A 15,760-nucleotide genomic window follows, 5' to 3' on the forward strand; every position below is an offset into this window, starting at 1 on the left:
TATAATGTAGAACCATATACAGAAAATTACGACCAAAATTGTTATTTGTTTAAAGATGTTATACACGTTCGACTTTTTGTTACAAAATTATTGTAATTATTTGAATGTTTTTTTTAAATCTTATATAAAGGTAAAATGATAATTGATAATATATATTGAATATTAATAATTGATAATATAAAATGATATTGATAAATGATAATAAAGGTAATTCTTATATAAAGGTTTAATATAAAGGTAAAAATTCAAATTTATTGCTTACTCGTCAAACGTATTATTTAATTAATACTATAACTTTAATATATTCCAGGTTTATGAAAAAACATTACAAAAAGAAAAATATTTTTAACGCAATTTTTACTACAATATTTTCTCCCTGTGTAAAATAAACGAGACAGACAATGAACGAAATAATTTCGTCCGCGTTATACAAAGCATCGGCCAATTTATAATTTTTCCGATTTCTAAACGAAGGATTTATCACACGATGCGACTATTGTACCGCAGTATTAAGAGAAAAACAATAATTTGCCGCGCGATAATATGTCGCGAACTCTAAAGAGTTACAAACGCTGACTGTTAAAAAAAAATCACTAAAGAGATCCCGCACAATTATATATCTCAGGTTAATTTAAAAAGATTCACCTCGTGGAAAACGGCGGGATTGCCTCAAGGAGATTATCTCCGCTCCTCGGAGTAAAAGGAAATTTGAGACGGTGCATCTGCGAGAAATAAGCGCGAGCGTGCGACGAAGACGTTAAAACTGAATACCGCTTCGTAACGCGTTTGCAGATGTAGCCGTTTATCTAATAACTCTGAAATCCTGTCTTCCCGCATTTCTAAATCCAAGTTCGCGGGATTTCGTTCTTGCATTTGCGGAATGTCGGTCGTCATTTTTGTTGCAAATGAAAATCAGTTTGCAATTAATCTTTTTAATACTGACGGGACATGCGCGCGAACAACATAAATCTCGCGACACGTAAATATTGTCTGCGGGGAAAGTTGTTCCAGCATGAACAACACTATCCTATTGCTGCGGTCGTTGACCCGACCGCCAATGCGTTTGTCAGCGTGAGTTCTGTCATTGCACGTGAATGACACATGTGAACTACATTCTACCATAGGCATTAACGGGCCGCCTTAATCGCACTTTCGTTATACCATACACTGAAAAAAAATGTCTGGTGTATCTGTAACTATAATCATAAATCAATATTGTAACTATAATCATGAGTTAATAATCATATAAACATAATTAATATAAATTATGGCCAAGAAAACTGGCCAATTACAGTTAATTGTTTGTTGACTATAAAAAGAATAATCGGCTGTGTTGTTCAATTTGCTAGCTACTTAGGCTTTTACTTATGCGTGTTTCGAGGAACTCCGAGGAGAAATTGCAGCCGCGTCTCTGTTACAACCCGCACGTGTCCTCAGATATCGCGCACGCATACATCAGTCGGATTTCGCAGTAGTAAAACCTTAGTGATGGTCGAGCATGCGGATCTAAACGTGCCTGCGATGACGGGACTCTCTCTCTTTCTCTCTCTCGAGGAGCGGCATTAGTCGTGCATCGCATTCGCGCGTGGCTGAACACACGAAGATTTATGGTGGGTCATAAATAAGGAGCAGCGGATATGAGATGCTCGATGCTCGAGTATTCCGCGTCGATAATGCTGCACAGTGTCTCGCGGACGCTTGTATTCGAGAAACATACATTTCGAGGGAGGAAGAGAGAGAAAGAGAAAAAATGCTCCACGTAGTTTTTTTTAACAAGAACCCTGGTGTACGTTTGTAGACGTTGTAAATGCTTTCCGACACGTAGGGATCCTTGTATACGCGGAACTTTGCATTTAACGGGAGTGTAAAATTTCCTAGGGTAGCGTCTTGGCGCGTGAGAGTCCGTGAGAGATCTAAAAGATAATAAAACGCTTCATGACTCACTGAAGGAGTACCGTATTCCATGAGCCGAAAATATCGTTTTCGAAAGAAGGAAAATTGCAAAACGAAAATTGTCAGCGAAGTCAGCGCTCCAGAATGATTTTATATGAGTATTTCGCAACGTATAACGAAACGTTAATAAATATTAATGTTCTGTACTAACACACAATGCGACGGATATCAAACGTGACTGCAAAATCGTGTCGAAAAGAGTAGTGCGTTTCGCCTGTTTCACACATTCCGATTTACATCAAAATCTTTTATCTCCTCGGAAACGCGAAGTATTCCTCTTCGCGGATGTGTCATCCGCTACACCTTTGGGTTCGCGTGCATTGGAAAGAAGTCTTGCAATAGATAACAGATGCATTTGTTCGAGATAGGATAGATTAGTAAAATATGGTAATACTTATCATCTGATAATAATTGCGAAATAATTAAAATAAATTCTTCATTTACTTGAACTAATTATTTGGCAAATAATACCAACTAATTTGGAAATAATACCAACTAATTTGGAAATAATACCAACTAATTTGGAAATAATTGCTAAATAATTTAACTATTACTAAGATATTAGTAATTTCGCATATTTATCGCATAATGTGCCAAATATTATTAAAAAAATTATCTTATTTTACAAATTATTTCACATAATTTGATGATAAGTCACCAAGTCTTAGCAACAGATATCAAACTTTGCTGAGATTATTTGTTAATACTTAAATTATTTGATTATATTCTCACTTACATATATTTATTTAAAACTATTTCACCAAAATATCTGCACGGAAAAAAGGTTTGATTGAATTAACCAAATATCTGGTCGAATATGAACGACTCAGAAATTCCGATTGAAGTAACCCGAATTCTGTTTAAGTTAACAAGATTTTTGATTGACAAACAAAATTCGGATTATTTCAATCGGAATTTCTAGATCGTTCATATTCGACCAGATATTTGGTTAATTCAACCAAACCTTTTTTTCCGTGTGATAACTGCCCTAGTAAAAATTGAGCCCCGTCGATATTTAACCATGAAATAATAAATATGTATAACATCACTATATAACACTCACTTCTCCTAGTGGCTAGATAAATCAGTTAGCTCATGATTAAAAAACAAAATTACAGTTGTAAAATTATAAAAAACCATATGTTTTTGTTAGTAATGTTACGCTTAGTTATGCTTTTTCGAGATTTTTATATAAAATTAACGTAAGCTCAATTTTGAGTTGCTACCTAATTTTAAAATGCTATTAGTGATATAGTAGTTAAATTATATCTCTTAGAATAGCCAATACTCTACTCTCTATCGTATTTGATATGTAGTGGCTAGACAACACGATCAGACAGCAAACCCAATGCTATATTTTAGTGAATAATCAACTAGTAACGAATTAGTAACGAGCTAGAAGATTTAGCTTGCGCTAGCCAGCTACTTTTTTTATTCAGGCCGGTTGGTTACATTTCTATTCCTGGGATATTATCCAGCTTCAATGGTTATTATCCAAATCTTTTCTTCAGCGTGTATCTCGGCGCACATGTGGTCGAGATTCTTATAGCGCACAGAGCAGATCTGTGCAAAAGAAAGAAAGAAGAAAGTCACGGTGCTTATTGACAAGCGAAATTATCCGAGGAGTTCTTGTGTGTCGGCCTCAAAGAGCGTAGCTACCACGGATGAATATGTAACAGCTTTCATTCAATTCGAAGTCGCTATTCCAGCGCGGCGGAGGGATCGATGAGTCCCGAAGAAGCAAGAAAAATCGCTCGCCTCCGCGCGATGGCTTATTCGGCGGGGATCATTATCGATTATGGTAATACGACGGATAATGAGGATAAGGTTAAAGCGTAGCAGTCGCATAGCGGGGTTACAGCGCTATCGCGCTACGATCTGTTAATAACCGATGGAATTGAGATCGAGGCCGAAGGACGTGATTATCCGCTCCCGTCCATGCTCCGTTTCTCTATCTGTCGATAATGCGCAGCTTATCCCGCCGTATTCTCAACAAATTCATTCTTAATGATTCAACGCAATGGCGAATACAATAATATCGGCAATAAGCTGTATAATTAATGCATTTAATCTCCGATCATAAATCCGCCGAAATGTCTCGCGCGCGCGCGCGTGTGTGGGACGGAATAATTGGACGATGTAATTATTGTAATAATACACGTGATCGCGTAAATAATAATTCATTAATTATTCGTGCGGCACTCGGACGTCGACGGCACAAATGTCACAATGTGCGCATCGCGGGATTAAAGCTACCGCTTTTAAAGAGCCCATGAGAGCGCGAGACCGGATTTGTTTGCGAAAAGAGAAAAGAGCGCATTCGCTCGCGCGAAATTGGTCACTGAAGAGAAGGTTTGATGGTAATCATCAAAAGCCTCTGGATAATAGCTGTTGGATATTTCGGTGAAATAGTGTCAACTAAACGTGTGCGTGAATATAAACGAATAATTTATCAGGTATCAACAATAAACCTTACACGGAAAAAAAGGTTTGGTTGAATTAACCAAATATCTGGTCGAATATAAACGATCCAGAAATTCCGATTGAAGTAACCCGAATTCTGTTTAAGTAAACCAAAGATCTTGTTAACTTAAACAGAATTCGGGTTACTTCAATTGGAATTTCTGGGTCGTTCATATTCGACCAAATATTTGGTTAATTCAACTAAACCTTTTTTCCGTGTAGCAAGACTTGATGTCTGTTGCTAAAACGCGTATTGATAGTTATTACTTGAAACTCATCTCAAGCAAGATACTCTGATTTAAACATAGAGTTGGATGAAAGTTTTTCAATTAAATCACGCGATTATACAGATGTAAATGTTACATACATTATAATTCAATTGAAAAACTTGGATCTCCAACTCTAAATAAAAATGTGTGTATCTCATATGGGTTTCAGATGACAATTGCTAATACAAGCCTAAGAGAAAACTTACACTTTGGCAGAAAAGCAGGAAGCTAAAAGGCAATCAAAACTCGCGTTGGTAGGACCTAACCACCGGTGTAAGTTCTGATTGACTTCTGCTTTCCTAGCTGTGAATTCTCCCTAAGACTTGGAGACTATTATCAACTTACGTATCACTAAACAATTTGTCAAATAAAATCATATTGTTTAGTAATGTTTATCATATTGTGTGACAAAAATATACGGAATCACGAAATATTTTGATAATGTTGTCAAACTATTTAGTAATTATAGAGGAACCAAATTATTTGGCATTATTTATTAATTAGTTAAACTAAATGAAGAATTTTACTGGTTACTTTGTAATTATTATCAAACGACTGTGTGTAGTAACTATTAACATACTTGATGCTAATTACTAATTTACTACTCCTACTAATTAATAGACATTTATGCACTGAAACGCTCAACCAAATGCATTTGCTAACTATTATGAGACTTTTTCTCACTGATCAGAGAATTAAAGAGAGTAAAAACTGAGTCTCATCTGCCAATTTCGTCCGAAGGAGATCGAATGAATACCGCGCGGGATCGGCATTGTCGATCGAAGAGCGTCTCTCTCGCGACACGGCGCGACATTCTCTGACGTAATTCGGCTTATTACGCATTCACGCAATCGCATTGAGAGGCAATTACTGGGCGCATTGTCGATATTTCTTACCACGCCCGTTATACCGGGGAATATCGCGATCCGTGTGCCGTAGGGACGACCGTCGCACCTCGTCGTAGTAACAGCCGGGAACGACGATATATCGTGCGCGACATCAATTTAATCTGCGACACGTTCGTGTCGCGATACGCGACTAATGTGTCAATATCGTGGCCGCGCGAGTGCAGTCGCCGGAATAACGGCGGCACGAGGGGATCGGCCAAAATGGAAAAAAGCACACGCTCTCTCCCGCGCGTATCGTCTCTCGCGCATAATTATTGCGACGTGACGTGAAAATACGGGGGATCTCGCTGGTTGTGGGACCGCGAAAAAGCGCTGCAGCCGTCAGTGAGCGGCTGGCCGGACTTTACATTAAAGGTACAGCCGCGAATCTTTTTATTCCTCGGAACGCGCGAGGAGGGTATGATTTATGCCGCTATTCCGCCCGAACGTTTCGTATATGAATAACGAATTTAATCCGGTCATAAAATTCGTTGCCCGCTCGAAAATTCACGTGGATCATGCAGAACGTAGGTACCCCGGTAGCCACGGTAAGGTGAAAGAGGGAAAGCTGCAGTGGACACACTTAAATCAACGTGTTCCGGGAAAGATAAGAGAAGTAGAGAGAGAGAGAGAGAGAGAGAGAGAGAGAGAGAGAGAGAGAGAGACAGAAGGAGAGAAGAAGGGAAAAGAAAGAACGAATGAGTTTCTTCGCTTCTTTCTTTCAGAATGAAGTTTTTCGAGCGTGTCCAAGATAGAGACGGTGTTAGTGAGATAAATGAATGCATTATAGGTACAAATAATCTGAATGGCGGCTAAATTTGACTCCGCCGAACGGCAGAGTGAAACGCGAAAAAAGACTCGATAGCGGAATAGGTTCGGGTCCGGCAATAAGGTCATTCCGCTTCGGTTCATACCGATTGCTCGCCTATTCAGCCCGATATTAACTGCTGAACCCATTTCTGTTTTTCCCCCACCCGTCCCGCCCGCAATTCTCGTAACCTTTCATTCTTTCCTTCCACCTCGCCTCTCCCCGCATCACCGTCGACATACTGTCTATTCAAATTCACCTTCTGCACGGCACGTTTCGTCCCGGACCGTCGACGTGAGAGTGCGCGGCGCAATTTAAGGAATCAATTAAAGTCATTCTTGCCCGGCGATCCCGGGACAATGCGCGGCCTTCTATTCTCGCCTCGCGCGAGATAAATGAACGCGACGTACCGATAACAAATAAGCGCGTATATCTCGGATGCATCTCTCCTGCGCGTCTGGCAGCGCGATCTCCCGAAATCAGCGATGCTGAATCCGGACGATCTCTCATTCGCTCCTCGCAATTGTGAGAAACGCACAATGGCGCCGCGGATGAAATGTTTTAAACATTCCGGTCGCGAATCCCTTCGAATCCCGACCGCAGGGAAAGAGAGGAAGGCAGTCGCGGAGCACGAAGAGGGAGAATCGCGGCGCACGAAAAATTAATTAAAAAATCCAAGGGAAACGATCGATCTCTGTTGACTCTCCGAGAGATAAGCCGGTGCGATAAAAGCTAACACGACGGGAAAATTTCGTGGGGACGTGGAAACGCGAAGGCGCGCAGGAAAGAGCTTACAGAAGATATTTTTAGTCCGGCCCATTTATACCACCAAATCCTTAACGAGGAGAGGATCCTGAGGGATTTTAAGGGCTGCTCCCGTCGCACGCAAAGTCGCAACGCGGCTACTCGCTCGGTCTCGCTTCCTGATCTCTCTCGCTCTCTTTTCCTCTCTTTCTCCCTCTCATCCTGCTTGGTGTCCGCTCGTGTCCAAAGCACGTTTTTCTCTTGCTTTTCGCCCACTTGGAGCGTCTACGAATAGTCAGCCCCAGCCAGGCAATTAACCGAAATTTACGAGCTCCGAGAGCTCTGAGCTACTTGCCGGCGTAAAACACCGTTCGATCTATCGAATTTGCAAGAAATCACTAACCTTTCTTGCGGGGAACAATCACGCTGGTGGAACGATGACACAACGACGTTCGACGACATCTGCCTGCCTCTCGTGATTTCTAAAAAGATCGTTGAGATAAATCAATAATTTCTGTGGAAAATATAATTTCAAGATATAATTTGAATTAAAAAGAAATATATAATTTGAGAAATATAAATATAATATATGATATATATACGAGCAAAGCTTATAAATCTTGCGGCGTGGGAAGAGAGAATGAGAGAAAGAGAAGAAGATTAATAGGAACAAACGAATTTAACGGCGCGGGCACGGTCGGACTCGGGTTTTAGTACCGATTGAACGACAGCTTCGAATGTCGCAAGCATCGTTGGCCAGCTGATTAACGCGCCTTTCATTTCAGACGCCATTGAACGCACTTCGCGAAAGCTGGCCGCGCTGAACGGCCAGCAAATGTCCATCTCGTTTGCGCAATTAAGCTTCAACTGACGCGCGGTACAGCTGGTTAACGGGAACCCGTTCGCATTTCGATAAGTAGCGAAACACACGAGCCTTTTATCGATAAAGATTTTTCTTGTGGAAGTCGCGCGTGTACGCGATTATATGTTCCAAACAAATCGCGCACGTATCAAGGAGAGATTATATAAATATGAATTGGAAAATATGCCTTATTATCCCGCGTGATATCGCGATATTGACGTTTCCGCGAAGATTCAAGATAAAGAGAAATTTTTCTCTACATATTGAACTTCTGTCCCGCGCTTCCGTTCGGAATGTTTCAGAGAGAAGCCGCGTCGCAAATATCAGGCATTGAATTATCGCGTGCAATATCCTCTAGACAATCGTATCAGAGCCGTGCAAGGGAGACAGAGAAGAGAGAGAGAGAGAGAGAGAGAAAGAGAGAGAGAGAGATGTTTGACTGTTTGCCAGCTAAGATTCATGTTAAATAGATTTACAGGAAATTACAGCTTCCTAGATATTAATCGCTTCTACCAAGAGCACGACAATTGATTGCTGCGGCAAAGTAAAGCGCGACGTAACGGTTTCTAAACATGCATCGGAAATTCGCCGAAGAAAACGCGACGAGTAAATAATTTACGCAACTGACTCGGCAGATCGTATACTGAGAGAAAAATATATAAAAAATTAATAAATTTTTATTTAGTGGATACACTAACAGCATATTTACTTATACTAATATAATGTACGTTTTAAATAAAAAAGAATATATATATTTTATATGTATATTTTATATATATTTTTTGAAAATCTGTTTTATAAAATACATCTAATAAATGATATTGAATATAATGATAATAGATTGAATTTTATATAAAAATAAAACTATATTTTAATATATTTTAAATATATAATATACATTAAATTATATATATTTTATATTTTATATAAATATATAAATATATTTTATATTAACGTTATGTACATGTTTTTAAAATCTTAAAAAACCTTAGTCTTTTTATGAAAACAATTATTCATTCTATTTAAATAAAAGAATTTAGATTTGAAAGAATATGATGTTGGTATCCATCAAATAAAGTCAGAGTAAGGTCTATCCTATCAAGTAACATAGTAAATTTCGCTAAAAATAGAATTGTTTAATAGTACATTTCAGTCACTAAAATATAAATAGCACATATCAAGCGAAAAAAAAAACTATCGCAAAATGTCGGTCTGTTCCTCGGTTACAAAGTCCTATAGTAAATTTTACCATAAAATTTTCTCTCCGTGTATTAAAGATTCCTACCTTGTGTACCACGCTTTTCTGATATATACGCGGCGGCTTTAGCGAGGATCGTTCGAAATATGCAACGTACATATTTTGCCAGTGCGCTTTCATATTTCTGTTGCATCTGGAACAAGCCAAGTGTAATCAGCAAACGACGGAAAATCACGAGGGGCTCTAGAAATGCACAATCGACGATGAAAGAACAATCAGTAATACTGTAATTCCGGGAGATATTAGTCACGATCGCGTCCGATCGCGAAGTTGCTCTTATCGGCGGAAAGGCCGGGACGATTAATCATTGAGTTTTGATCAATCGAAGCTCCCGATCTCTTATTACTGGAGGATTCGTCCTCCTGGTTGGCGCACACGCCACAGTCCGTTTTATTGTGTCGCCGTTTAGCCGAAATAACTCGGACGGAGGTACGCAACGAAGATTAATGGTCACCTCCGCGGCGAAGGTCCCCAAGCATCCGTATACTGTGACGCGTTCGGCAAGAATGGTCAAAGTGGCGAAAGTGCGGCGTCAATTTGTGCCCCATCATCTAAAAGAATACCTGCACCGTCCGCGGTAATTGAAAGTAAATAACAAGAGCCCGATGACTATAGCGTATTACATCACACGTACACGGAAAGAATATTGTAGTTCTCTTTCATATAATTATTATATAATTCTCTCTTTTCAGTTTTATTATACTTTTAGTAGTAGCAGGTATAAAATATGCCAGTAAGTATCTTGGAGGATCATATCAGTAAATTCAGGAGGATTTAGGAGGATCAGTAAATTTTGCTAGAAATTCAGTAAAATCAGTAAAATTTGCTAAACATAGCAAATGTTTCAAAAAATCCTTAAATTTCTCACATGTAAAATTTGAAGAAACTTTACCGAGAAATAAAATGTACAGAAAGAGTCAGTAACACATTTCAGTTCCTAAAGTACAAGTAGCACATGTGAAATGAAAGGATAGCGAATTACAGAATGTCAGTTTATTTTCCTCGTTCACAAAATCATATAATGTGATTCTTATTACAAAATTCCTTCTGTATACGTAATAGCGCTCAAACACACGTATATAAATAGTCCCTTCGTAGAAATCGTGCTTACGCCCTCACACGCGGAAATTCGAGACCGACTTTTCTCGCAATCCTGTGAGTCATGGTCGACTAAAAATAACGGCCGTTAATAGCGTTAAGGCTTTCGTGCTTGATTATCGCACGAGCGCTTCATTTGCTTGCGAATATGACGAGTCATAGAATACAAGACGGCGTGCTCGCGTTACACTCAGGAATCTTGGCGGGCAGAAAGCGTTTTCGGAGGCGCGCATAGTCGTAGTGACGTATTCGCCGAAATAAGTCATCCCAACGTTTACGGAGGGTCGAAGGATCCATCCATTAGTATAATGAAGGTGTTGCAATAGTGGCGCGGAATAGTGGCGCACCGTCTCGCCATGGATACAATTATAAAATCGTTGATTAATGAAGATCGTTAATTATCGGGATTTAATTATAGCTGCGCTCACGGGAAGTTCCTCGTAGTTAACGAAGTCGCGCTCCGGCTCGTTCTCGGCAAGTGCGTCGGTAATGTGTCACGTGGAAATCGATCGACCGCATCTCGAATTTCTGCGATCGCCGGAAATGCCATTTCTCTATTAATTCGAACATCGATTACGACCATTCAAGATTGCGTAACGCGAAATTAGCGACAGCTTGCGGCGTCGAAATAGTAAAAAAGAAGGCGAAGACCGTTGATTTTAAAGCTGGTATATTGAGAGAAAAAATATCTAAGAAATAAAAAGTGTTTATGCGGTGGTTATACTGAGAAAAAGGTACTTAAAAATTTATTTGTGAGATAAAAGTTTATTTCGCAGAAATAAATGTAATTTCAGAGAAAATTTTTAATTAGCAGAAATAAACTTAATTTCACATAAATAAGTTTTATATCCCACAAATAAATTTTTAAGTGTTTCTTCTCAGTATACTAATAACATATATTTACTCAAATTAATATGAATATTTCTCAAATGAGAGAAAATATATGTTTCCTTAAAACCTCGGCTTTTCATGAGAGAGCAATCGTTTATTCTAGTTAAATAAAAAAATTCAAATTTAAGTAAATATATCTATTCAGAAAATAATACTTTGAAATTTATTTATGAGATATAGAGTTTGTTTACCGGAAAAAGAAACTTTATTTCGCTAAAATAAACTTTATATTCCAGAAATTAATTTTGAAGTATTTTTTTTCGATGTACTCACTGAATAAATTTTTTTTGTATTTTTTAGATATGTTTCTCGCTCACACTGGACGCTGAGAAAGAAATACTTAAAAATTTATTTGCGGGACAAAAATTTCTTTCACGCACAGAAAGGAAAATTGTATCTCAAACGTGAAATAAACTTTATTTCACGAAAATGCACATTATATCTCACAAATAGATCTTCAAGTGTTTTTTCTCAGTGTATTCATAGTCTGATTTTATATTTAAGATTGTCTTAAGTTCACCTTTAAATACTTCGTAGCCAATGAAATAATTGAGTATTTGAGAATGAACTTAAGTCGACCTTAATTATAAAATCCGTCTACGAATATCGACCTAAGGGCCGTTATTTTTCAATAGCAGTTTAAATTTAGGTTTCAACATAGACTCTACTCAACCCACATCAATTTTAGAACACACACATTGTTAGAACAGAGCTGAAACTGACATTTAATTTTGAACTAATATTTTTAAGAATCGAATACTCAGAACCCAAATCTCGTACTTCGATCATACCCGTGAGAAATCATCTCAGCAGCATCATCAAGACGGTCTTTTTTTATTCGACTGGAATCCAATCCGCGTATGCGCGAGTCGAAGCAGTCAATAAAAGACGAATTCAGGAAGCATTAAGTGAAGCAATCGGCGACTCGGTAAGTGAGTCCAACATGATAACGCCAGTCGGCAAACGTATCAAAGCGGCAACGGCTCCCGGCCGAGTGCCCTCGAGATCTCTAGTAGTACAGCTCGGGCATCGATCGGACGTCCCAACATTCGCGTATCTACTATTTTCGTGCTTTCGATGGACGATCAATCGCGGGCCCCCTCTCCGATAGAAGCCCGCTTGGGCATTTGAATATTTTATTGCAAACGTGATGGAGGCACACACATGGCGATAGCGGCGGTGGCGTTTTGTTCGCTTAACGAATTTCTACACGACGCTTGGCCGAGCCCGTTATTAAATTATTCTAATTCGTAATATACAGCCGCGCGCGCGCGTACAAAATGTAGCGTTCACGGGCGTGCTTCATCGCGCGATTAGATTACGCATATTGACCCGATCGATATCACCCCCGATGTCTGACCCCTTCGATACAACACACACACACACACACATTCTCTCTCTCTTCCTCATACGCACACACGCGTTGACATCGATATTTCCAGCATCGAAACTAATTTCTGCTGAAAAAAGATAACTCCGTATTGTGTTTCTCGACGGAAACATTTGTGATTCAAAGAAAAAGAAAGAAAGAGGGAGAGACGGTTAATCGCGATATAATCCGTAGCAATCGAAGAAATCTGCGTCACGTAATCGTCCAAACTGTTAAACTTGTTACTTCTGCTATAAATTCACGACGAAGGGCAAATTCTCGTCATAAGCCGGAACGTCCTCTCACGTTCTTTAAAATTCCTCGACGGACAAAACACCGGAAAAGTTTTTCTCTGCCACGCGCGGCCGCGCTCGCGAAACGTGCATGTGACGTTGCGAAAGTGAACGCGGAGTGTGCGGAGCGCGGAGGCTCTCGTATTGGTTCGGGCTAAATTAGGAAAACCGAACTACGCAAATAGAGCATCCAACCGATTAGCCTGGCCCGGTGTAATGATCTCACTTCAAATTTGCGGTCGGCAGTCGAGTTTTACCGAGTCGCGTCGACCACAATACATCAGTCGCATCGGCAGTTAGCTCTTCGTGTATCGGACAAACCGCGAATTTCACATGCCTCTCGTGGAGAAGCATGATTGTTCTGTCCGGCTGATTTTCCTTTTATTATTTCAATGAATCATTTAGCGTCCGTGACTCGCTTAAAGAGACTTCTTCAAAACTCGCGAAAATTCGCCGAGCTTAATCTTTTGAACCATAATGAGACAGACGTTAGTATCTTATCTATTTTTTCTGCACTTTTAGTGATTTTAATTAACTTAATGATAGAGACTTAATTGATATTGTTACTATATACACACTCTTTCTCTCATAAGCATAAGAAATTAAAAATAAGTAAAAAATAATTTGAATATTTAATTGTTAAAATTAAATAAAAGCAAATAAAAATAAAAAAGGCATATTTTCCAGACAAAAATTATTTTAGGGCTAATTATTAAGAATCGACGCATCGAAACATTTTTTGTAAACCATATTTTTTGCAATAAACTATTGAAGTACTGTAAGTAATATATGTACTGCATTTTTCTTGTCAAAAATGCAAATATCTCTTTCATATCGAGTAAATTTCGTTATTTTCGGATAAAAGCAAGATTACTAATTTCGTAAATTTATGATCGCCATACTAGATCTGCCATTTCGAATTGCAGGTTTTTTATTTGAAATTTGTAATCAGCGAAATCCATATCTAAATTTGATCATATGCTAAATTTAAAGAAACTTCACCGAGAAATAAAATGTATAATTAAAAGGATTAATTTAAATATGTGCGCAACTGAATATTGAGGGCACATACTGATCAATATATTCCGCTGTGTTTTCGGGAAAAGGAAAGAGGAAGAGAGAGGAAGAGATAGGAGAAGTAAACTCCTCCTCGGCGTCTTGAATTTGCTATGTTACTTCGAGTGCATGTCGTCCTGCGCCTCTCTATTTTTCGCATTCCGCGAATTCTCCGTGGGATTTTCCGGTTTCTCGACGGAATCATTCGAAATTCCTTGTTTTTCCGCGCTGCTCGTGTCGTTCGTCAAAATTCCGAACGTTTCACGAGACGAGAAGAACGTCTCTGCGGCTTTCGAACGTGAAATCGTCAAGAAAAATTCTGATCTATCGTTACTTTTCGCACTGGCTTGTTTTACTTCCATGCCCTTCTTGTATATTTGAACATCCCCAGCTCCGTACAACAACTCTCGGATAGAAAAGTCGCATACCACTACACTGAATTGCTTGCCCCTTTTCTTTTTGTCTGCCCTCTGTGATACCTCTGTAATTTTTATCGTTTCCCAATTTGCGTGGTTTCCGTAGCGAGCTCGCGCGAAAGCTCCCACTTAAAACACACACAGTCACAATCACAAATAGTCTTTTGCGTTTCACGCTTATGCAGATCTAACGAAGCGGCCGGCACGCGTCCAACACTCGCGAGTATGAACGCAGTTTCGGAAGTTCTACCGACGCGGAGAATTATCGCGGCTGTTCCTAGGCGTTTGTCCGCTGGACAACTGCGAACGAACGTGCGAGCGTAATTTATAGGCGATGCGGTACACTCATACACACACATACATACATACATGCATACGTAGATTTCAAAGGGCGTTCGTTTCGATGCAGACTAACCGCACGTCTGCGTAGCGTTTCGATTTCAAATGAAATGCGCTATGCACGATTTACGAGCCAGCGAGCAAACGAGAGAGAAAGAGGGAGAGAAAGGGCAAGAGAGAGAGAGAGAGAAAGAGAGAACGCGCACACGGCTACTTCCTTTTGCAAACGCAGCTTGCAGATGCATTCAAATCGGCTGGTTTGCACGCGAAATGTCTGCCGCACGTCGATATCGGCGATCAGCAATTTCGAATTAGCGTTTGTACACATCTACGAAACAGGCTATGCCGCCAAATGTCTTGATTACATCATCAGCTCGATCACCTTGGCGTCGCGTTATGTCGTGCCTTACGAGTGTCGGTCGCACCTCGTTATTTTTAATGATATCCTCCGCCGCCTCCGCTTCGTTCCGGAGAAGAACAAGAGAAGAAAAAAAATGGGAAGGGACAGGAGCCGCCACGGTACACTACAGATAGAAGGTAACGCTCGTGGTGTGGGAAACGCGATCATCTAATTGGAATATGTCAGCGCAGCGCGGTGCGCGCAGCGGAGCGCGACAAAAGCTGACGAAAGTAGAACTCCCGCGAGATACCGTATCGCGAATACCGGCGAGCGTTAGATTGCATGTTCAGCGCGCGAGTCCCTAGCCCCGCCATTCATCGTACACGTTGGCATCGGCGTTTATTATGCTTATCTGATAGACGATGTCGCGCGCGAAAACTTGCCGATACCAGCCATTCTCGCTGCGGCCGGATAGCGGATAATTTATGAATGAGTCCGGACAATTACTGATATTCTGTTCTCATTATGATTTATTCAGCAGACGTCAGGTAGCTGCGTGTACGCGTGTGTGTGTGTGTGTGTGTGTGTGTGTGTGTGTGTGTGCGCGCGCGCGCGCGTGTGTGTGTGTGCGTGTGTGTGTGTGTGTGTGTGTGTGTGTGTGTGTGTGTGTGTGTGTGTGTGTGTGTGTGTGTGTGTGTGTGTGTGTGTGTGTGT

General features: G+C 40.0%; 1 protein-coding gene across 6 annotated transcripts in view; it reads right to left on the bottom strand.

Annotated features, from left to right (window-relative positions):
• Positions 1–15,760, bottom strand: part of LOC116848991 — a 201,010-nt gene that overhangs the window by 158,068 nt on the left and 27,182 nt on the right. For all 6 annotated transcript variants that reach the window (XR_004379046.1, XR_004379045.1, XM_032825697.1 and 3 more), the window contains exons 3-4: positions 9,272–9,377; positions 7,528–7,606 (exon numbers count right to left, since the gene is read on the bottom strand). Coding sequence is in view for 4 of the 6 variants with exons in the window: in XM_032825697.1 (XP_032681588.1) it covers positions 7,528–7,606; positions 9,272–9,377 (185 nt within the window). In the remaining 2 variants the exon portion in view is untranslated. The remainder of the gene's footprint in view (positions 1–7,527; positions 7,607–9,271; positions 9,378–15,760) is intronic.

Source organism: Odontomachus brunneus, unplaced genomic scaffold (genome assembly GCF_010583005.1).
Source record: "Odontomachus brunneus isolate Ranch 3 - 2012 unplaced genomic scaffold, Obru_v1 Obru_scaffold_103, whole genome shotgun sequence".
NCBI lineage: Eukaryota > Metazoa > Arthropoda > Insecta > Hymenoptera > Formicidae > Odontomachus > Odontomachus brunneus.